This window comes from Engystomops pustulosus, chromosome 1 (assembly GCF_040894005.1).
Source record: "Engystomops pustulosus chromosome 1, aEngPut4.maternal, whole genome shotgun sequence".
Lineage (NCBI taxonomy): Eukaryota > Metazoa > Chordata > Amphibia > Anura > Leptodactylidae > Engystomops > Engystomops pustulosus.
The window spans coordinates 163612251-163636276 of record NC_092411.1 but is presented as its reverse complement, the minus strand read 5'-3'; the positions used below and the strand labels follow the sequence as shown (position 1 = coordinate 163636276).

General features: G+C 39.8%; 1 protein-coding gene across 1 annotated transcript in view; it reads right to left on the bottom strand.

Annotated features, from left to right (window-relative positions):
- Window positions 1-9286: 9286 nt before the first annotated feature.
- Window positions 9287-24026, bottom strand: part of ONECUT3 (one cut homeobox 3) — a 120328-nt gene continuing 105588 nt past the window's right edge. Inside the window, exon 2 of the mRNA XM_072113737.1 lies at window positions 9287-11811. Coding sequence (XP_071969838.1) covers window positions 11519-11811 — 293 coding nt within the window. The 3' untranslated portion in view covers window positions 9287-11518. The remainder of the gene's footprint in view (window positions 11812-24026) is intronic.

Sequence of the window (24026 nt, the reverse complement as noted above, 5' to 3'; positions counted from 1 at the left end):
GCGGCAATCTGCCGAGATTGATGCATCACAATCGTAGCAAGATCGGGCCGACTGGGAGACGGAACCTCAGCGGGATCCATGGCCGGATCTTACTGTCAGGCTTGCGGGTTGTGGATCCACTGGACCACTGCAGACGATGACTCAGCCACTACCTGGGACCGGAGTCTAAATGGTACCCGGTTTTCACCAGAGCCCGCCGCAAAGCGGGTTAGACAAGCTGCGGCGTGGTACCACCAGGTCGTTCCTCAGGCGTGACTTGTCTGCAGTGGCGGCCAAGGTAGAGGTACTAGAACGGCAAACAATCTCGTGGTCAAAGTCCAGGCTCAGGGTCAAGGCAGGCAGCAGAGATGCAACGTCAGGGTACAATCCGAGGTCAGCAACAGGAGGTCCAAGCAGGGGGTACGGGAACACGGTACAGCAGCACGGAGGAACACAGGTATACGGAAACACAGAGGAGCTCAGGAAACACAGGAACACGGAGGGACACAGGAACGCAGGAGACACAGGAACGCAGGAGACTCAGGAACGCAGACTAATCGCAGTAAAGCTTTCTCTCAGGCTGTGAGGCACAAAGATCCGGCAGGGCTTGCAGGAAGAGGCAGGCTTACATAGATTTGGCAATATGGCCAGCGCCAATTAATGGCGCGCTGGCCCTTTAAATCTTGAGAAGGAGCCGCACGCGCGCCCTAGCAGTCGGGGACGCGCGCGGACCGCGGAAGGAAGCAAGCCGGGAGCCGGGCCAGGTGAGACGCGCTGGCGGCGCGCTGGCGGGGGCTGGGCAGCACGGGTGAGTCCGCGACCCGCGATATGGGTCGCGGGACCACCCGTGACAGTAACTTATCACGGGCACCTTGTTTTAGTTTTATTGTAGGTCTATAAATGTTTGCAACACAGATGTATTTTATGCCAGACGGAGGTCCAAGTACCGGACCTAAACACGTAGCAATTAATAAACCAGTTTTTTATTTTAATACTTCATCATTAACTGATTCCGTTCGAGCTCCACTTCAATTCACTCCGTTTTAGCTTGCTGCACAAGACTTCATTGTATCATAGTATATAAGGCTGGAAAAAGACGTAAGTCCATCAAGTCCAACCTTTAAGAATTAAATAAATGTTTTATCCCCATAACCCGTGATATTTTTTCTCTCCAGAAAGACATCCAGGCCTCTCTTGAACATGTACATAGAGTCCACCATAACAACCTCCTGCGGCAGAGAGCTCCATAGTCTCACTGCTCTTACAGTAAAGAACCTTTGTCTATGTTGATGGTAGAATCGCCTCTCCTCTAGGCGTAGTGGATGCCCCCTTGTCCTGGTCACAGGCCTAGGTGTAAAAAGATGTTTGGAGAGATCCTTGCACTGTCCGTTCAGGTATTTGTACATTGTAATGAGGTCTCCCCTCAGTCGTCTTTTTTCTAAACGGAGTAATCCCAAATTTTGTAATCTGTCATTGTATTCTAATCCCCCGTTTCCCCTTGTGCTATGTACCTATACTTTCCAATTTTGAATTAATCAAATTATTATGAAGGAAGTAAAAAAGAGGCAGACTGAATGATTAAAAAATAATTTATTTAACACAAATCGCAGAGACATACAACACACTTGTAAACAGGTGAAAACATGTAAGATGCTTTGGTTTTTCAAAAATGCACAATAATGGGAGTCAGCCTGGAGGATGATGTTACAGCCATAATCCACTGAGACTAAAAATGGCAGCAAGACTATGAAACTTTATACTAAACATTAACGCAATATAGTATTCAGTAAAGTGCCAGACACCAGTATATCCATTTCTCCCAAAAAATATTTTGAACATTGCAAGAAAAAAATTAGCTTTCATCGCAGTATTGTGTACACAATCCCTAATGTTAAAAACTTACATGAGTGAAAAAAGAAGCTGCAAAACCAACCTTAGGTGAGGGAAACACAGTCCAGATTCACAGTGCTGTGATTCGTCCACAGAAATAACCAGCTGGTTTCTTTCTTAATTTAAGGACATTGGGGCACATTTACTAAGGGTAGTGCAAGCTGCACTAAAAGTGTATTTGCCTGTGTATAATGCAGGATGTGCCACAATTGTGTTGCGTGCGCCAGAAATGTGTTTCATACACTTCCTAAATACCTTTGCAAGCAGTTTGCACTGTAAAAAAAGGCAATGTCTGACAGAAAACTCACAGCCCTTAGTAAATGTGGGCCATTTTTTTTTCTTTGGTAGGGGGGCAGAACTTGTCCTTTATGGCACACAAAACATTTTGGTGAAAACACTCTATTTTCATGGCATTTTATCATTTTAGCATTTAATTTTGCTTTCTTATGCTACAATACAGTCTACAGTGAAATGTATAACTAGATACAGAGGGATTTATTTGTCATGCCTCACACCCATAATGTGTGTCAAACAGTATATGGCACATAATTTTGCATAAAATGCACCTTTTTACCATTTTGCAATCCTCCTTGCAACAGAAAACTGGCACAAGTGATAGTTTAGTCTACACCTGTCTCTGGAACCTCCTAATAATTTTTGGAATCTTGTGCCAGAAGATATTAAAATTTAAACCCCACCGTGGTTTGGTGTGTAGCATTTGTAGATTCGTTTTTTGCCTTAAAACACTGCAGTTTGAGGTTTTGTGTTTTCCTGAAGTTTTTCAAATGTGTTTCTACAAATGACAAATATATGTGCTTGTTCAAACTTAAAGTAAGTAGAAAATCAGTCAAAAAAATGCATTTAATATTTTCAAAAAAACTTATTTAAGAAAATTATTTCATAGATATACGTCAGTTTTGTTCCTACCCTGAGAGCAAAACTTCATATTTAGAGAAAATATCAGGAAAAAAAAACATAACAAACACAAATTGCTATGTTGGATGGTTTTTCAATATTTTGTGTTTTTGGGCAAAAAACAGAAACAGCAATAAAATACACATGAATCCAGCCAAAGTCTGGAAGATGAGCCACTTTGTTATGCATTAGCAGCAAAGTGGATAGCATTTAAAGGAAATCTACAATCAGATTTCCATGATGGTAGACAATTATTACTCACCACCCAATCTCGTCCCTGTTTGTATTAAGCTTCTTTTACTATAGCTTTGAACACCTGCATTTCAGTAAAATAGAGGTTTATAAGGAATTTTTATTAAAAGAATTGTGACACTGAAAGCTATATAGTGGTCACTATTTTAAGTGGATGGAGGTATAGAGGCCATGCATGCGCTGCTGGGGATTCTGCGAAATCAATATGCCAATACATTTTACATGGTTGGATAAGCTCACTAAACATCAAGAAAGGCTTCTTCAAGAAGTCAACTGACAAGTTAGCTTGGAAGCTCAGGTTTCCTTTTCCCACCCTGGAAAACATATTTGCATATTTGTTCACAGGAACTCAGCATTCTACTTTTTTAGAGCAGGATAGCATTCATTATCAATCTTCCAATAACCCTTTGCATTATGCATTGCAAAAGACAAAATGGAGAAAAGGTACTGTATAGTGTTGTGCAATAATGTAATTTTCCCTCTGCTTGCTAGATTTTACAGAGTTAATAACATTTAACTTTTCACAAATAAATATAGCTTATAGGGAAAAAAGAGATGAATTCATTTGAAGAGGATTGTTCAAGATCTATTTTATGATTAATTTTCTTCTACTTTGTGACTGTTATTGTAGCTTTGACTTAAGTTGTAACACTATAAACCATAGACAAAACAGATTCGTTTTTTCCAATCATGGAAACCATCTTAACATTTCTTGGATGAGGCTGAGCATTTATTATTCTCATTACACAAAACTATATGCTTAATTTTTTTCCCCACTTTTTGTTGTCAGGTCTCTCAGTCCTGCTCCACCTTGTTCCCAACTTTTTAAGAATTAAATTGCAACTATTTCTGTGCAAACTGGTGCACAAGGAATAATAAATTGGCCCCAATATATTCTATGCATGGCTATAATAAACAAGTGTCCCACATTCAATTTTCAATGTCCCTCATAAGCTGCCCATTTTTAAAAACACGCAATATCAGAATTCTTTGGTTTACAAATGTCTTAAGGATTTTATACCTCTAACAACATTAAAAAAGGATGGAAATGCTATGTTTACAGAAGATACCATACATTCAGATTAGATTACAATCCTTTAAACAACCTTGTCAATTGTAATTGGAAAACATGCATTTCTAACCAAAAAAAAATTGCTCTAAAGTCTTATACAGAGATGTATTTTTTTTCTACTTTTAATTTGCGTGTAAAATTACCACATTTCTCTAATTTGCACTCATTACATTATATTTATAGCCACTTAAAATGTTTATGTACCTGCTATACTTATTTATAATTAGATATGAAGAATTAATTGCATTTTTTGGCATTACTTTTATAGGGGATTTGACTTTTTATTGTATATAGCAAAATTATTTGGTCTAAATGTTTTGGATTTTGTACTTTTGGGATTTTGCAAGTGCATTCAGATGGTTCAAAATATTTGTGCAATGTGTCTACAAAAAATTAACTTCATCATGTATACTCACAGGGGGGGAGATTCTTAAAGGCTTCTCTCAACAGTTTTTTGGTGGAGAAACCACATGAATCTCCGGCAGAGAGTTTGGAAGGCGGAGGTAGGACTGTCACATTTATTATAGTCTCTGCCGGAAAGCCCCACAGTGTCTGAAAATTTTCTGACATTGTTAAAAATAAATTAAAAAGAAAATAAAATTAAACTTTGCAATTTTGCAATTTGCAATGTTCTTTTTCTAATCTCTATTTGACCCTGCTCTAAATATTGTATAAACAGTATTCTGAGGCTTTAGCTGTGTTTTGCTTTAGCTGATGTTTTGTTGTCAATAGAAATAAAATCATTAACAGCTAAATGTGTTGAGGGCTAGGGAATATTACTTTTGCAAAAATGTTTGGAAGTTTTACACCACCCATGTCACTTTAGCCTCTTTGCAACAGATCTTTGCATTATGCTGAAAAAAATAGTTGCAATTAGAGATGAGCGAGCACTAAAATGCTCGGGTGCTCGTTATTCGAGACGAACTTTTCCAGATGCTCGAGTGCTCGTCTCGAATAACGAGCCCCATTGAAGTCAATGGGAGACCCAAGCATTTTTTTAATAAAACTGAACAGTAAAAGAACAGTGCAAAAAAAAAAATTCCAGGTGTTTGCAGATGTTTTACTTGTAAGAACACATTGAAATAACTATTCTTCACTTTGCAGGTGTTCGCGCGTGTCTTCCGCTAAGTTAGGAGATGTGCACGAACATCTGGAATGTGAAGAATAGTGTTATTTCAATGTGTTCTGCACTTAAATGGTCCTGTGTTCACTGTTTTTAATGTTTTAATTCTATTCTTCACATTGCAGGTGTGCGCGCGTGTCTCCCGATAGGTTCGGAGATACGCCCGCACATCTGCAAAGTGAAGAATAGTGTTATATCAATGTGTTCTGCCCTTAAATGTTCTTGTTTTCACTGTTTTTAATGTTTTAATTCTATTCTTCACATTGCAGGTGTGCGCGCGTGTCTCCCGATAGGTTCGGAGATACGCGCGCACAGCTGCAAAGTGAAGAATAGAATTAAAACATTAAAAACAGTGAATACAGGACCATTTAAGTGCAGAACACATTGAAAGAACACTATTCTTCACATTCCAGATGTTCGTGCACATCTCCTAACTTAGCGGGAGACACGCGCGAACACCTGGAAAGTGAAGAATAGTGTTATTTCAATGTGTTCTTACAAGTAAAACATCTGCAAACATGTGTAATATTTTTTTTTTACAATAAAAATACTTTTATTCAATTTAATTGATTAATTTACTGCTCGATCTCGAGCCGGCGAGATACTCGTCCGAGTAACGAGCCGGTCCGAGTATGCTAATACTCGACCGAGCAGTATACTCGGACGAGTATACTCGCTCATCTCTAGTTGCAATCTTACTTCCAGCACTGGATGGTAAAGATGATATTTATCATATTCGGTATATTACCCTATGGTAATATACACTGAGATTATTTCTAACAGTATTGGTAAATTGCATAGTTTCTATGAAAAAGACAGCCCTCCATCATCATTCCAAATGGCTCATCACTCTGAGATCCAAAATCATGTTATAAAATTTAAATAGTTAGCAGTGAAGTTGTAAAGGATCCTTTCTTTATGATGTTATTATAATTTTGTGGATATATATGTCCTTGGCCTAAGTCTCACTACCAAGCTATGTAACAAAAACACAGGTCCCAGGTAGAGCAGACAATGACAAGCTATTATACAATTTAGCACTTTTAAATATGGGACTTTTTAGCTCTGGGGCATTGAATTATTTTTGGCAATAAAGAGTTATATTAATTAATGCCTTTATTGGATTTCATTTCATATAGCAAGTCTGGTTTAAACCGACTCATGGCTTTTTTACATTGGCGTTGTTTTTCACGTCCGTGGTTAAGTGATGTCTGTGGTTTAGTGATGCCTTACAAAGCCATTGATTTCTATGGTTATTTCACATTGGCTTGTATTTTCACTGATCTGTTAATGAAACATGTCCTATTTTATTCACTGATGTGGATCACAGAAGGCAATAGAAGTCAACAGGTCTGAAAAACCAACAAATGAAACATTCATTTTTTTCATTGATAAGGCTGAAAAACCAGTTGTGATATTTTCAAAGCAATGTTAAACTGTCATGGAGACAAGTTGGATGCATCATAAAGACAAATGTAATAAAAACTTAGATACAACGGAGACAAAATGCAATGGATGCGCAAATGAAGCTAAGCACCAAGCCAATGTGAAAGGGCCCTTGTACAGATAATTTTGTACAACCTTAAAACACTTAACTAACGCTACCTCAAACTTTACATATTTTGACACTTCATTTGTATAAAAAAGGAAATTTATCCTTTCATGGATCCAGTATGCAATCTTGAGCCAAAAGGTAGCAGATCCCAAAAGTAGTAGTAGTAGTTTCTGATAAGTTTGGAACAACTTAAGAGAACTAGTAAAGTAGAATTAGTGAGTAATTAGCATTTTACAGTTTTAAAGCAACTCTATTATATTTCTTTGTGTACAAAATAAATACAAAAGGGTAATACATAATACGTTTCTGTTTTTACATTTGCACATTGTCATAGAAACAGGTAATTTTGAAGTATTGAATCTCATATCAGCTTAATCTTCGACCATGTATGTATCCAATTATGGGATGTAGAATTTGGATTGGGTTTACCCTGGACATTTAGTTAGTAAGCCTGACTTCATTGTCTCCCAGAGGGTTAAGAATTGCTTTACATATAGAAGGGATTGTCATTACTAAGAAATCTTTGGTTTGTAGCAGAGACTCTGACGCTGTTTACTAACTGCATGTCAAATTAGGTCAGATTATGTAATAAACTGGTGGGGTGCAATAACTTTCTCCTAGATCATATTGTAAATTTTTACTTGATTTGTAGCAAATATTTTTAATTGTTATATGTGACTAGCATACTGTGAAATAGTTACATATCCTTTCTATATTGACTTTATTTCAGTTACAGCCTTAAGAAGAAACCACAATTTAAGTAAATCTACTTCCAGGCTCGACTATCCACAGCTCCACTTGGTTTAAAACACCCTTTATACTTGGCATCATTGATTTGGGAATAGAAAATCTAGACAGAAAAATATTTATTGGTATTACAAGTTTGAGAATGTATTTTGTAACTGATTGTCTTTTTCAATTTGCACTTTGACACAAGCCACTGCAAATTCAATATGGACTTGATCTCCTATTGCAGGGTTACCCATTCTGGAACCTTAGTCATGGAAAAATACAGGTGTAATTTGTAATATAGATAAAATTATATCACTGGATAGTTAGATTCACCGAGCAAGGTGCTAGAGATTGCGAATATAGAGGTTAAAATCTTCCTTCTGAGTTGTATTAAAAATAAGAACATTAACACCTTATGAGTATAGGTCCCCCCCCCCCCACACACACACACACAATAAAACTCAAAAACCACACTAGAACAAGCTATATTCCCATTTGTACAGCTGTACTCTAAAGGGAACCTGTCACAAGGAACCCTTTTTCTGGCTTCCCCATGCCCCCATAGAGAAGAGTGTACACATTGCCAAAGAGTTTTTATGGTAAAATTGTCTTTTCCGGAAAAAAAAAGTTAGATAAAAGTTTACCTCTTTGTATGAAAAACTGTGTCCTATGGGTGTGGCCAGTGCAGATTGTTATTTTAAATACAACTCAGAATAAAGGTTATGTTTTAATTAAAAAAAATACTAGTGCATGCCACATTTTTCAAATCCCACCTTTTATCATAACCAGATTACTGGTGTTATGTATGTATGGATGACTTTAAATAACATATTTGTTATTTAGGACTGACAGGTTTTCTAGACATGTGTCGATTGTAATCTATAATGTGGTCAACCTGGTTAGGTAAAAAATAAATGGAACAGAGGGTGTAAATGGCTGGGCCTTTCAGTTTAAAGAAAAAAGTCAGTTGTATGATAATTATTCTACTCTATGACAATTGTTCAGCTGAGAAACAATAGCTACCTAAAATGAAGTCAGAACCACTTCTATGCAATACTTCTGCTTGTGCAGCCATTTTGACCATTTTCCTTTACCCAACAGTCCCCAGAACTTATTCAGAAAAAATAGAGTAGTTAAGAAAACAACATGCATAAAATCATAAATTAATTTTTCTTTCACTTTCCCCTCTTTAAATTACATTTTAAACACAGAACATACATTAAAAATACTGCCATACAAGATGTGACAGAATAAATGAGCATGAACAAGGCAAAATAAAAGGCATTTGGTCAAATATACTTAAAAGTATGTCTTAGTGACATTAATTTTTAAAAACATAAACTCTGTGGATCTGCCCTCAATTGTCTTAACATTCAAAATGTCTCCCATTTTATGCATCAAAAAAGTTAATACCACATATTTCAGCAAAGAAAAAATATTTTTTAACTGTAGAAAGCTTCAAGTCACAAATTCCAAAAACTAGCTAAGCATATTCACATTAACTATACATTAAACATTTGAGGTATTTTAGAGAAACTTTTGAAAAGCTTGAAAGGTCTGTGCTGAATACTTTTATAGGTGGTATCTACATCTCAGGTGATTTCTTTGGCAGAGCTCAAAGCTGCTGGTTGTATGAGGTAATCTAGAGCCTTTATTTCAGAAAGTGTTCTGGAACAGTACCCATGTGGTTCGAGTGAGAAGTTCATGTATTTTCCCAGCATACCTTGTCCTGGTATGGTATCTTGAATAACTAGATTTCCATTTTCCTTTTAAACTATAATAACAATTAGGTGAACCTACATCAGTATATCACATTAAATATCCTGTCAGGAAAATTGGAAGTTAACTGAACGGTGAAACTTTACAATTTCTGTTGGTTAAGTATACACTATAGGAGAAAAAATACACTGTTCTATGATTAATTCAGTGACTGAGGTGATTAGTTCATTTTCCAGAGGTGGAAATCTACCATTTGGTTTTATGCATTGTGAAACAAACATAGCTTGAGAATGCTGTAGCTATACTGATGCAGAAACATATCTTGTTTAATACCTTGCTAAAAAAACAAAAGCTGGGTTGCATGCAGGCTGCCTACATAAACACATTGCAACTTCCTGAATTATCCAGACAGGACTAATCAACCTGAGCTGGATGACTCATACACAGCAGCTGGGGGATGGTGCAGCAATTGATTACTTCTGCCTGTCAGTGATGATGTATTCTCGGCTTATGCTGGGCAGGACAAGGCTGGAGCAGTGCATAATTAGGGTGCGGAGAAGCGCCGAGGCAGCCAGAGGAGTGATAGAGCCTAATTAATAAAATACAGTTCCTTCTGCCCCAGCCCATCCATATGTCTAGCATTGTAGCTGAGCTCCTTAAAAATAAAGCTGAGCTACAAAACCAAACACTACCCATGGATATGAGCGATGCTCTTTTGGAGGAAATACAAACTTTTTAATCTCATAGCACTCAGGCTTTCCAAGATAAAACACTATTAGAAAAATGACAGAATATGATGGGTTGTTAGGTTTCTCAGTGGCAATTTTACATGTCAAAACATTGTGCTCTACATTAAATAATATCACTCTGTAACTTATTGAATGAAGACATTTAAAAGGGCAAGTAACCTTATAAACTTATAAAATATGTATACAGCAGGAAATTAATATATGACACACACATTTTAGAAAGTGCATTTCAGCACAGACCAGGCAAGTAGGAACAAAATCTTTGGTATCAGGTGTGATTTTTTTTCAATCACAAATTGAAAACTCAAGTGAGGTAGCCTTTTCTATGAGGGTCTCACTAGAAACGTCTTAAATGTCATTTTCTTTCCCACCTAGAGCACAGTAAGTAAAATGTTCTTATGTTGCACTACTTAGAAATATTTTCCTTTCTTTGGTTGTCAAATGTTAATATCTTCATCTTCTTGTAACATCTCAGTTAATGGACTTTTGTTGATAGGGTGGTATGCTTAGATGCCATCTAGATTCAAATGATCAACATTATTCCATTACAGTATCAACCTTCTGTTTCTTTGTATATACTTTTACATCAAGGTGCATACTCGTCAATATACAATACCTTTCCATAAATGGAGAAGCCATATTGAAAGCACAGAGTGTTTTATAGAGTTAAATATTTTAATACCCGCATCATTTGAAAGTCTGTCCTTGTTGCATTTAATCCTCTTACCACCTCCGCATTGTTGTGAGGCTTATTTCCTACATCGTGTAGAGTATAAGGTCCAGCAGGATTAATTTGGAAATGCACCTTTACCTGTTAATGGCAATCTGCCTAATTTTTTTGTTGTTTTCTTTTCCTTTGATGCTATGGAAACAAGGTGGGAACCTGTAAATTTCTTTGGTTAAGTACTTTTTCCATTGAAAACTTTAAGGCAGTTGTTATTGGCACAAAAAAATACCATTATCTTGCACTGAAATCCACCAGTTTTTCTTTTGCCCATTTCAGGTCATTTCAGGTTTCTCAATATTTGGAAAATGAAAAATTATTGGAAACAAAAAGGGAGATACTCATCAAATAATTATCAGTCTACAGTTGGGAATTTAAGATTTGTGGCATCATTTGGTGTGTTCCTCTGCAGATAACGCTCGAGTGAAAGAATACATTTATAAAAGAAAAAAAAGAATTCTTTGAAAATGTGCTTGTACAAACCCTAACTGCAGTGGTAAACTAATGTTTAACCTTTGACTCATTAGCATGTGTTATTATACTGGTATTAAACGCCCAAAGCGTTTAATGTTTTTTTTTTCCAGTGGATATTTTCTGCATATATTGTTCAAAAGACTAAATGTAAACTGAAATGACACCTGTTCATAGTGAAGAAAGGAAAGCAGGTGGACAAATGAAACCTGATAAAGAAGCACACCTATTGATATTTGTAGTGTTTTACAATGCTTGCATTTTTGCAGTTTTTCAGTACATTTTTAGATGTTGTAACCATGGATTTCATTTCAGGATGTGAAGATTGGAAAACAGCTCATGCCTTGGAAAAAGTGCTGGTGGATGTTGAAGGCATCCCAGGATTGACTCCAGGATCTTCTTGCCATCGGTTCATGCACCGCCGGCGAGCATTCATGAAGAAGTTACTGACTGTGTTGAGCTCTAAGCCTAGCTGCTGAGAAATTGTTATTTGCATCTCTTTTGAAGGACGCTTATTTTCTTTGAAGATAGCAATAAGGGTACGACGTTGAAGGTCTGTAAATACTAAACGCTGCTTCTTAGGTTGAAGATTACGGTCTTTCTGCTGCTCTTGCTCTTTGCGTTTACAAGCTGAAAAACAGATAAAGAAAACATGACTGAAAGTTTACATTTTGAAAACTTTAAAAAATGGGGGAAATAAAAAAAATAGAGGAACAGTATTTTGCAAATACTTTTGAGCTCTCTGCTGACACTGATACACTCAGGACTTACACTGACACTATGAGATTAGTATCTGGTCTTTGTAATCAGTGGGTGTCCCTCATGGTGGGGGTCCCTAGATTCTTGAAACTATCCATTTTCTGTGAATGCTGTTAGTCCATGACTAGGTCTTAATATCTATAAATAAGTGGTGCAATTTAAAATACATTTAGCAGATTTATCACTTTGTTGCAGATATGGTGTGAATTATTAATGCTACAAAAAATTCTCCCAAATTAAGATTTGACATTGTATAGGGCTATTTTGTATGAATCAATCTTTTAAAGGGGTTTGCCAACATGTTACGATAATGTACAGTATATGAGTTGTATATGAGAAAATGGAGGATTCAACCAAATTTGAGCTTAAATATGGGTGGACACAGACCCATGAGAGTGCTGTATAAACTTCATGGACAAACTTAACAAAGCAATAAGAATGTGTCTACATTAGAGATGAGCGGATCGATTCTAATGAAGTGGAATTCGATTCGAATTTTACAGAAAATTAGATTTGTCACGAAGCCAAAGTTTACGCTGTTTCGCAGGAACAAAGTTTCCCCCCTTTTCTCAGCTAAATGGGCACGAGACATGTAAGACAATGAGCGGTCAGCAGGCTTATGTGATGTTTTCATGTGTGCATTTCCAATCCCGGCATTTTACATTTCACATTCATGCATCTGCAGTAGCGATTTGTGGACCAATCCCTGGTTGTTCTTTCAGGGGATCTGTATACCCCTAATAGCAGTTCTATTTAGTGACAAAATCGAATAGGAAGAAATCTGTTTCACATTCATGCATCTGCAGTAGCGATTTGTGGACCAATCCCTGGTTGTTCTTTAATGGGGATCTGTATACCCCAAAAAGCAGTTCTATTTAGTGACAAAATCGAATAGGAAAAAACCTGTTTCCCATTCATGCAGCTGCTGTAGTGATTTGTGGACCTCTCACTGGGTGTCAGTTGTGGGGTATCTGTATAACGCAAATTGCCATACCTGTTTGGGGCTAGAGTTTACAGCCAGATTTACGTGTCAAATCCACGTAGTTTACACAGTGATTTTTTTCCTGAAATTACAGTGTCAGTTGTGGGGTATCTGTATAACGCAAATTGCCATGCCTTTTTGGGGCTATAGTTTACAACCAGATTTACGTGTGAAATCCACATAGTTTATACAGTGATATTTGCTGAAATTACACTGTCAATTGTGAGGTATCTGTATAACGCAAATTGCCATACCTTTTTGGGGCTATAGTTTACAGCCATATTTACGTGTCAAATCCACATAGTTTATAAACCACTATGTCAGACAGAAAGGTGGCAGGTGAAGCAGGCAGAGGTGGTAGCACAGTAGGGGTACGTCGCAGCAGGGTTGACTGTGAGGCCAGAACTGCCGTTGTCATCTAGCGGCAGTGTGTTGATCAACAACCCAAAGGTTGTTGAATGGTTGACTAGGTGATCCAATTCCTCAAATATAACATCTGACAGCCCCAGCCAAGAGTCAGATACTCTGGCATGGCCCAGGAGCAGGTCAGCAGGCCTCACCTGTCCTCAACCAGCCTCTGTCCTGTTCCTTCTCCCCAGCCAATGAGTGACATTAATTTTAGCTGCTGTTTATTTTTAGTATACAAATAATTTTGAATCACTTTTGATCTTTTTGTACTCTCGACATTATGCATCATTTAACCTGCAAGCAGGTGTGTAATAAACAGGCAACAATAACTACCAATTTCAAAATTAATACAACATCTTATTTGATTTGCCTTAAAAATCTTTAAAAGTATCCATCCATCTAGCCATGCATAAGGTGCAATGCTACCTATAATCTACCTGTAATGTAAATAAAGGTCTTTAACCCCTTATCACCGACACTAGTTTTCAGCTCAATGACCAGACTCGATTTTTCAAATCTGACATGTCTCACGATAATTGGTTATAACTTTGGAACACTTTAACATATCCGGGTGATTTTGAGAATGTTTTCTCGTGACACATTGTACTTCATGTTAGTTATAAAATTTAAGTGATACGTTTTGCGTTTCGTTCTGAAAAAAAGTGAAAATTTGGCAAAAGTTTGTAAAAATTCTTCATTTTCCAAGTTTGAAATGTTCTGGTTTCCAGACAAGATGTAAAACTACCCAAAAAGTTTGATAATTAACATTTACAGAATATCTGCTTTATGTTGGGATGATATTTTATGCTTCCAGTCATTTTTCTAGGCTGTTATGAGGCGCAGAACTTTAGGTGCGATTTTTCTTATTTTCATGAAAATTGCCAAAACTCACATTTTGAGGGAAAACTCAGCTTTCAGGTGACTTTGAGAGGCCTTAATAATAGTAAAACCCCATAAATTACCCCACTATAGAAACTTCACCCCTCAACATATGTAAAACAACTTCTATTAAGTCCATTAACCCTTTAAGTGTTTCACATGGGTTAAAAAATATGGACCTGCGATTTAGAAACTATAGAATTTTTTTTGGAAAATACATTCATTTAGGCCAAAACTGACATTTTCAGAATAAATTAAATGATGAAACGCACTGCACCGCTTGATGCCCAATTCCTCCCGAGTGTACTGATACCACATATGTGGTGGTAAACTGCTGTACGGGCGCACGGCCGAGTATAGAATGAATGGAGGTGCCATGTACAGCAGATTTGTATTGTCACATTGTACGACCTATACATTTTTTTCTTTTTGGTAATGCGAACATATGAGGGCTCATTATGTACGGGATGAGATACAATGTATAGATAATTTATTTTGGGAGTCTAAAGCTAATTCATGAGATTTTATTAACTATTTCAAGGGGGACACAAACAAAATCATCAATTTTTATTTTGGATTGTTAGCATTTTTTTCCCCCCGCTCACCGTAACGTAAAAATAATATTTTATCTTTATTTTCTGGTTCACTACGATTGCGGTGATACCTCATTTATATAGTTTTTCTTATTTTTGCTCAATTTTCCTGAGCAAAACCAATATTGGAGAAAATCGCATTGTTTTTACTATTGACAACTTTTCAGGGCCATAACTTCTGTATTTTTCTGTTGTCAGATCTGGTTGAGGGCTTATTTTTTGCGAAAACAGTTGTTCTTTTCAGTCGCATCATATTAGGGAACATAACTTTTTTTGATCACTTTTTAGAACATTTTTTGTGATGGTGTTTGATGGAAAATTGTATATTATGGGAAGTTTTTCGAGTTTTTTTTTTACGTAGTTCACCGAGCGGGTTCAATATTGATTTAGATTTATTGTACAGATTAATACGGACGCGGTGATACCAAATATGTACGTGTTTTTGTGTTTTATTTACTTTATTTGCATTTTATGTGATACTGGGGAGATTATGGGACTTTTATTTTATTTATTTATTTAATTATATTATAAAAAGATTTAATTTTTTTTTCAAACTTTTTTTTACACTTTCTACTTCTTGGCTTGAATAAGCGATCATCCGATCGCTTATTCAAGCCTTTACACTGCAATACACTTGTATTGCAGTATATACTGTAAGTAACTGAGCATGCTGAGCATGCTCAGTTACACACAGCCGGGTCCTGCCAGGAGGCGGAACCCGGCACAGAGAGGAGCCGACAGCCCCGGGTCACTCGTCGGAACCCGGGGCTGAGGCAGGAGGGATCGGATCCCCCGGTAAGCACACCGGGGGGGTCCGATCCACAGGGGACAAACTTGCACGCCGCGGTCATGCTTGACCGCGGCGTGTAAGGGGTTAAACACCCGGGATCGGAGTTTTTCCGATCCCGGGTGTTAGTGCCGGGTCTGGGCTGTGATATCACAGCCCGACACCGGCACTATAATAACCCGGTGTCCCAAAAACTTCTTCTGGCACGGCGCCGTAGAAAGGCGTCGCGTCAGAAGAAGTACCCTTAATGACCGCCGTAAAAAGCCGATAGGGCGGTCATTAAGGGGTTAATTGCTTCTACACATGCACTGCCTATTCACAACCTCACACATACAAAAAGAAAGATGGCAGCACTCCGAGATTCGATGTGAAAAAAACGTACTGTTTTATTCCAACATGTGCCAAGCTACGTTTTGGCTCCTAAAGCCTGGAGCCTTTCTCACACCTGTTTGAGGAAGGCTCCAGGCTTTAGGAGCTGAAAAGGTAGCTTGGCATGTTGGAATAAATCAGTAAATTTTTTTTAACATTGAATCTCGGGGTGCTGCCATCTTTCTTTTTGTTTATACTTTGGATGAACTTTTGTCCGGGTTCTGGGAAGTGCATCTGAGTGGTATTTATACCTATGAGTGCTGCTATAAACTTTTTTACACACACACACACAGGGGATAAGTTTTAATTATGTGAAATTACCTTGAGGCTGCGTTCACATGATACATTTGAATTTAAGCGCATCGGGATGGAGTTACTCCGGGTCCACCCTTACATATTGCATGCATTTCAATGGAAAAGATCCATGCATTTCTGAGCATTACATACAGTATATATATACCTTATTTGATATATATTTGTTGGTTATACATAAGTGTGTATATATTATTTGTATTGAGTAAGGCTTCTTTCAGAAGACCATGGTCAGTCCATGAATTGCACACAGTGCATTCATCTGATTTCACAGACTGTCCACATATTGATATATGCTGCAAGGAGTCAGTTATTTGCTGAAGAACAGTACCATCAAAGTTTTTATCGGTCTGTGAAATCAAGCCACTGAAGCGACCATGATTGTCAGAATGAGCCTATATTAAATGAGAATGAATAAGCCCTCAGTGGTATATTTCAGTGTATGATAGTTATATAGGGAAATTACTTATTAGAGCAGTATGTAATGTTATTAGGCCAGATTACTGGTGGTAGAGTGTTCTAAATAGCTAAATAGGCTGTTCGTTACGTCTAGGGGATGGGGGGACCGTGTTTTACACGTATTTCGGCTTCTTTATTGGCAAAATAATACCTTTGTAAAAGGTCGGTGGCATCCCAACTTTTACAGACTTTAATATATTCAGGCCCCCCCTCCCTGCTGCAAGGCTCCTCCTGCTGTTGGCCAGGGATTTAGGAGAGAGCACACGCCCCTCTATCTCTCCATGCCCCGGCTCTGATATCATGCCCAGATCCTAGTTCCCCGCTCGGCGGCAGGAGGAGGCTTGCAGCGGGTTGGTTATGCATAAATTAAAGTCTTTGGAAGACCAAATGCGATCGGGCCTTGTCAGTCTGAGCGCCACCGGGACTTTTACAAAGTTATTATTTCGCCAATAAAGAAGCTGAAATACATGTAAAACACAGTTCCCCAATCTCCTAGCTGTGTGCAGACTTTTTACAGAGCTGCCCTGTGTCTCAAGGATTTCTTTCGTTACCTTCAAAAGAGCAATTATTAAATTATTAAATTATTAATAATTGTTATTATATAATAATTAAATATTACCTAAACTCAGTCGCTCACTGAGCCAGGCTCCAACTGCAACCAGTCCCTCTCTGTATCCTCTCCTTAATGTCTCCAGGACATATGATCCAGCATGTGACTCTGCCTCTTACAGTAGGGTTATACAGTATGTTCTGCCTGGCCAAATTCTGGCTGATCTGTCCTGATCTGTGGACCTTAATCCACGATTTTCAGGATTGACCCGAATAGTGTGGTCGGGCCTGCTCATCACTACCAGTGAAGTGTAATTATTACCTATATCGCTTTTCAATTTCCTTTTGGGGGGTCAATCCTTTATTATTTTCACCTTTCTTGTATTCTGACTTATCTACAACATCTGCCCTCCAAATGGAGCTCAGTTCAGTGCTCTTAAAACAGTTTCCCACCACATGTGTGGTGTGTCCGTATTTCGGAGAAATTGTGTGACAAACTGGGTGGTTCATTTTCTCTTTTAATTTCTTGCAAACATAAAAACTGGGGGCCTATAAAACACAAGAGGGGTTAAAATGTTCATCATACAGATTGATAGATTCTTTGAGCTGTAGAGCATCTATTAGGTCATTTGTTGGTGGTTTTCAGGGTTTCAGCAAACATGTCATGGCACTTATAACAGGTCCCTTTTCAGATCCCTACTGAGCTTGTTTAAATGATGATTTCCAATAGATTTTTTATGACTTGAGATTTTAACTTTGTAGAATCATTTTATTAATAACTTTTTAAAATAGAATTAGCAGAGAAATAACAAAAATGTGAAAAATATGCTTTTTTCTACATTGTCCCATAATTTCTTTATAATAATCGTATTGTATGTACCTTTTATAATTAAAGAGAACCCGTCATGCAAAATAACCCCCCTAAACTAAATATATTGTCATAAACTGCCATTAGAGAGCATTGCCTCTATCCCTTCATTGTCCCTCTACATGCCTGTAAACCTAAGCAATGAGGTCCTAAAGCTGTATGCAAATGACCTGTGAAATGTCCAATGAAGCATTAGCATATTCAAGCTGTCCACTCTATTCATGAGTGGGAGGCACAGCCACACCCCCAGTGCTTGACTGACAGCCTGTATAATGATGTGAGGCTGTATAATAATGTGCTTCCTGGTGCTGGTGGCCACGCCCCCTGCAGCCTGTGTGTGCATGTGTGTGTGTGTATAGGAGAGATACAGCAGCTCCATGCAGCCATGTTACAGCAGAACATGTCAGATTCATGTGTAGCTGATGTCTGTGTCTCTCACCTGTATATTAGGAGGATGCAGCATGTCAGCAGATGCAGGACACACACTAGCTATGCTTTACTATACATTACACACAGACATGAGCAGGGGGAGGAGAGGGGAGGGGTAACAGGGGTGACATCACTGCCTCTGACCATGTGACCAGCCTAATTTACATGATAAAGAATAGATGATTTTACAATGAATAATGTATGAAATAACTAGATAAAGGCTGTGATGGGATCCTTGTGAGCTGCTCCAACAGGTAGAGGTGACAGGACAAGAGACACAGACCTGATGACAGGTGTCCTTTAATACAGTATATAGAAATATACAGCAATTGGGGCACAAACTAGATCTTTTCTGTGTTCATCAGTGCTAGTACACAAGTCACCACTATGCCTCACTTCTTTCTGACCAGTGATTTCTGATCCTCTCCCAGGGTGTGCGTTTTGGTGGATCTGTATACCCTAAATAGCAGTTCTTTTTTGTTACTGAAGGGAATAGGAAGAAATCTGTGTCATATCCACACAGCTGCTGTACAGATTTCTGCTCCTCTCCCAGGGTTTGTGTTTTGGGGGATCCGTGTACCCCAAATAGCAGGGTTTTTTTTGTTACTGAAGGGAATAGGAGGATATCTGTGTCATATCCACACAGCTGCTGTAGTGATTTCTGCTCTTCTCCCAGGGTGTGCGTTTTGGGGGATCTGTATACACCAAATAGAAGTTCTTTTTTGTTACTGAAGAGAATAGGAAGAAATCCGTGTCATATCCACATAGCTGCTGTAATGATTTCTGCTCCTCTCCCCGGTTGTGCGTTTTGGGCTATCTGTATACCGCAAATAGCAGTTCTTTTTTTGTTACTGAAGGGAATAGGAAAAAATCTGTGTCATATCCACACAGCTGCTGTAGTGGTTTCTGCTCCTCTCCCAGGGTGTGCGTTTTGGGCAATGTGTATACCGCAAATAGCAGTTCTTTTTTGTTACTGAAGGGAATAGGAAGAAATCTGTGTCATGTCCACAGAGCTGCTGTAGTTAATTTTTGCTCCTTTCCCAGGGTGTGCATTTTGGGAGATCTGTAAACCCCTAATAGCAGTTGTTTTTGTTAATGAAGGAAGAAATCTGTGTCATATCCACAGAGCTGCTGTAGTGATTTCTGATCCTCTCCCAGGGTGTGCATTTTTGGGGATGTGTATACCCCAAATAGCAGGGGTTTTTTGTAACTGAAGGGAATAGGAAGAAATCTGTGTCATATCCACACAGCTGCTGTAGTGATTTCTGCTTCTCTCCCTGGGTGTGCATTTTGGGAGATCTGTATACCCCAAAAAGCAGTTCTTTTTGTTACTGAAGGGATTAGGAAGAAATCTGTGTCATATCCACAGAGCTGCTGTAGTGATTTCTGCTTCTCTCCCTGGGTGTGCGTTTTGGGGGATGTGCATATCCCATATAGCAGTTCTTTTTTTGACTGAAGGGAATACGAAGAAATCTGTGTCATGTCCACACAACTGCTGCAATAATTTATGCTCCTTTCCCAGGGTGTGCATTTTGGGGATGTGTATACCGCAAATAGCAGTTCTTTTTTTGTTACTGAAGGGAATAGGAAAAAATCTGTGTCATGTCCACAGAGCTGCTGTAGTTAATGTTTGCTCCTTTCCCAGGGTGTGCATTTTGGGAGATCTGTATACTCCTAATAGCAGTTGTTTTTGTTACTGAAGGAAGAAATCTGTGTCATATGCACAGAGCTGCTGTAGTGATTTCTGAACCTCTCCCAGGGTGTGCATTTTTGGGGATGTGTATACCCCAAATAGCAGTTCTTTTTTGTTACTGAAGGGAATAGGAAGAAATCTGTGTCATGTCCACACAACTGTTGCAATAATTTATGCTCCTTTCCCAGGGTGTGCATTTTGGGGATGTGTATACCGCAAATAGCAGTTCTTTTTTTGTTACTGAAGGGAATAGGAAAAAATCTGTGTCATGTCCACAGAGCTGCTGTAGTTAATTTTTGCTCCTTTCCCAGGGTGTGCATTTTGGGAGATCTGTATACCCCAAAAAGCAGTTGTTTTTGTTACTGAAGGAAGAAATCTGTGTCATATGCACAGAGCTGCTGTAGTGATTTCTGAACCTCTCCAAGGGTGAGCATTTTTGGGGATGTGTATACCCCAAATAGCAGTTCTTTTTTGTTACTGAAGGGAATAGGACGAAATCTGTGTCATATCCACACAGCTGCTGTAGTGATTTCTGATCCTCTCCCAAGGTGTGCATTTTGGGAGATCTGTATAACCCAAATAGCAGTTCTATTTGTTACTGAAGGGATTAGGAAGAAATCTGTGTCATGTCCACAGAGCTGCTGTAGTGATTTCTGCTTCTCTCCCTGGGTGTGCGTTTTGGGGGATGTGTATATCCCATATAGCAGTTCTTTTTTTTTGACTGAAGGGAATAGAAGAAATCTGTGTCATGTCCACACAACTGCTGCAATAATTTCTGCTCCTTTCCCAGGGTGTGCATTTTGGGGATGTGTATTCCGCAAATAGCAGTGCTTTTTTTGTTACTGAAGGGAATAGGAAAAAATCTGTGTCATATCCACACAGCTGCTTTAGTAATTTCTGCTCCTCTCCCAGGGTGTGCGTTTTGGGCGATGTGTATACCCCAAATAGCAGTTCTTTTTTTGTTACTGAAGGGAATAGGAAAAAATCTGTGTCATATCCACACAGCTGCTGTAGTGATTTCTGCTCCTCTCCCAGGGTGTGCGTTTTGGGCGATGTGTATACCCCAAATAGCAGTTCTTTTTTGTTACTGAAGGGAATAGGAAGAAATCTGTGTCATATCCACACAGCTGCTGTAGTGATTTCTGCACCTCTCTCAGTGGTGTGCGTTTTGGGGGACCTGTATACCCCAAATAGCAGTTGTTTTTGTTCCTGAAGGAAGAAATCTGTGTCATGTCCACACAACTGCTGCAATAATTTCTGCTCCTTTCCCAGGGTGTGCATTTCGGGGATCTGTATACCTCAAATAGCTGTTGTTTTTGTTACTGAAGGAAGAAACCTGTGTCATATCCACACAGCTGCTGTAGGGATTTCTGCTCCTCTCTCAGTGGTGTGCGTTTTGGGGGACCTGTATACCCCAAATAGCAGTTGTCTTTGTTCCTGAAGGGAATAGGGAGAAATCTGTGTCATATCCACAGAGCTGCTGTAGTGATTTCTGCACCTCTCACAGTGTGTGCATTTAGGGGATAGCAGTTCTGGGGAACGTCACGGCAGTGTGTCCAACAACCCAAAGGTTGTTGATTGGTTGACAAGGTCATTCAATTCCTCAAATAAAACATCTGACAACCCCAGCTAAGAGTCTGTGGGATCGTCAGATACAACAATTAGTTGGCAGGGCCCAGGAGCAGGTCAGCGGCCCTCACCTGTCCTCAACCAGCCTTCGTCCCGTTCATTTCCCTCAGCCAGAGAGCTCCTAGGTGGTCAGCGAGGACAATGTATTTGAGGACAGTCAGTAGGCAGGCTGTGTATACTGACACCCTTGAGGAGAATAGCAGTGACAGGGAAACGCAAATTGACAATGATGTAGCCGATCGCACTTGGGCGTCTAGTGTAATAAGGGATTCATCATCGTCGGGCGAAGAGAGTGTCAGCTTGCACGTCAGGCAGCAGAGCAGTCAGCAAGTCGCTACTGTGGCCGTGAGTCAGCATCGTGGCATCAGTGCGAGGATGGGAGCCAAATGGCCACAGGGTACAAATCCCGATTCGCAGGTCCCATTAGGCAGTGGCACAGGGGTTCAGCGAGGCAGCGGCGTTAGTTGTCAACAGACTGCAGAGTGTTGGCAGTAAAATCACCTTCTCGGCGGTGTGGCAGTTCGTTGATAAGACACCAGAAGAGCAGAACGTGTGTATATGTCGAATCTGTGGGCAGAAAGGGAACCGTGGCCAGGGAGCTAACGTTGGCACCACGGCCCTGTGTCAACACATGGGAGGAACATTGTGTTCATGCACCAAGAAGGGATGGTCCATGCACCCTACATGGCGCATGTGTTCAATCTGGTTGTCAGCAGGTTCCTGAAGTCTTCCACCCATCTGTAAGACATTCTGAAAATGGCCAGGAAGCTATGCATGCACTTCAGCCATTCTTACAAAGCCAATCACACCCTCCTCAAGTTGCAGCGGCAGAACGTCCTCCCCAAACATAGGCTGATATGTGATGTTTCCACCGGTTGGAATTCCAACCTCCATATGTTAGACCGTCTGTATGAACACTGAAAAGCCATTAATTATTTTTTGATAATGCACGCGGACAGGAGTACTCCCCTGTGTAACTTTGATATTATCCACTGGCAGCTCATGCGTGCCATCTGCCGTTTGCTCAGGCCCTTTGAAGAGGCCACGTTATTTGTCAGTCGGCAGGACTGCGGGATAAATAACATAATTCCACTGCTTCATTTCCTGGAACAGATGCTACAAAATCTTTCTGGTCAGGGCACTGGAGAAGTGGAGACCTCATCTCATGGACACATGAGTCTGGTGGGGGCTGAACTGGAGAAGGAGGACATTGGAGCACAAGCAGAGTCTGGTGAAATCAGTGGTTTTTCTACTGAGCTGACAGGAGAGGAGGAGCAGGAGCATCCGGAGGATGACCCAGAAGCATCGTGGCAGTATACAGTGGAGATGGAGGCCGGGAGTTCCTCAGAGTCACTTGCGCAGATGGCCCGCAGCATGCTGCTTTGCCTAACTAGTGACAGCCGAATTGTCGACATTTGGCTCTCCACTCTCTTGGACCATTGCAAGCAGTCAAAAATGGGTGCCTTTTTTCCTTTGCCTATGTGCGCCGTTGTCCATCTTCTGTCAGGTCTGACCAGGGGACTCCTGGCAGTCGTTGCTTACGTACTACTGCCACGGCTGCTGTGGTGAGATTGGGGGGTAGGAGCAGTAGCAGCTCCATCAGCAGAAGCTGAGCAGCTTCCTTCACCCGTCTAGTGAAGAGGGTAGCTGGGACCAGCAGCAGCAGGACATGGAGCAGACCCTGCGACAGCAATTGGTGGCCTACTTGGACAGCACACTACCAACCCAGGTAGAGGATCCCCGGACTACTGGGCAGCCAAACTTGATGTATGGCAGAAACTTGCGAAGTTTGCATTAGAGAAGCTGTCCTGCCCGGCCAGTAGTGTGCTATCAGAACAGGTGGTTAGTATGGAGGGGGCCATTGTTACCCCAAGGAGAACCCGCTTGTCCAACCATAATGTGGAGAAACTGACCTTTGTCGAGATGAATCAGGCGTGGATCGGCCAGGATTTCAACACACCAATTCTTATGCAGCAGATTAGATCAGCCATGACGCCTCCCTCAAACGTTGAGAAATGAGCCTGGATTCTAACTATTTGCCTCAGCCACTATTCTGATGCTGCCACCCGCCTGATGCCACACATCTGCTGCCAGTTGCTCCATCTACCTCCCACCGTCTTTACCAGGGA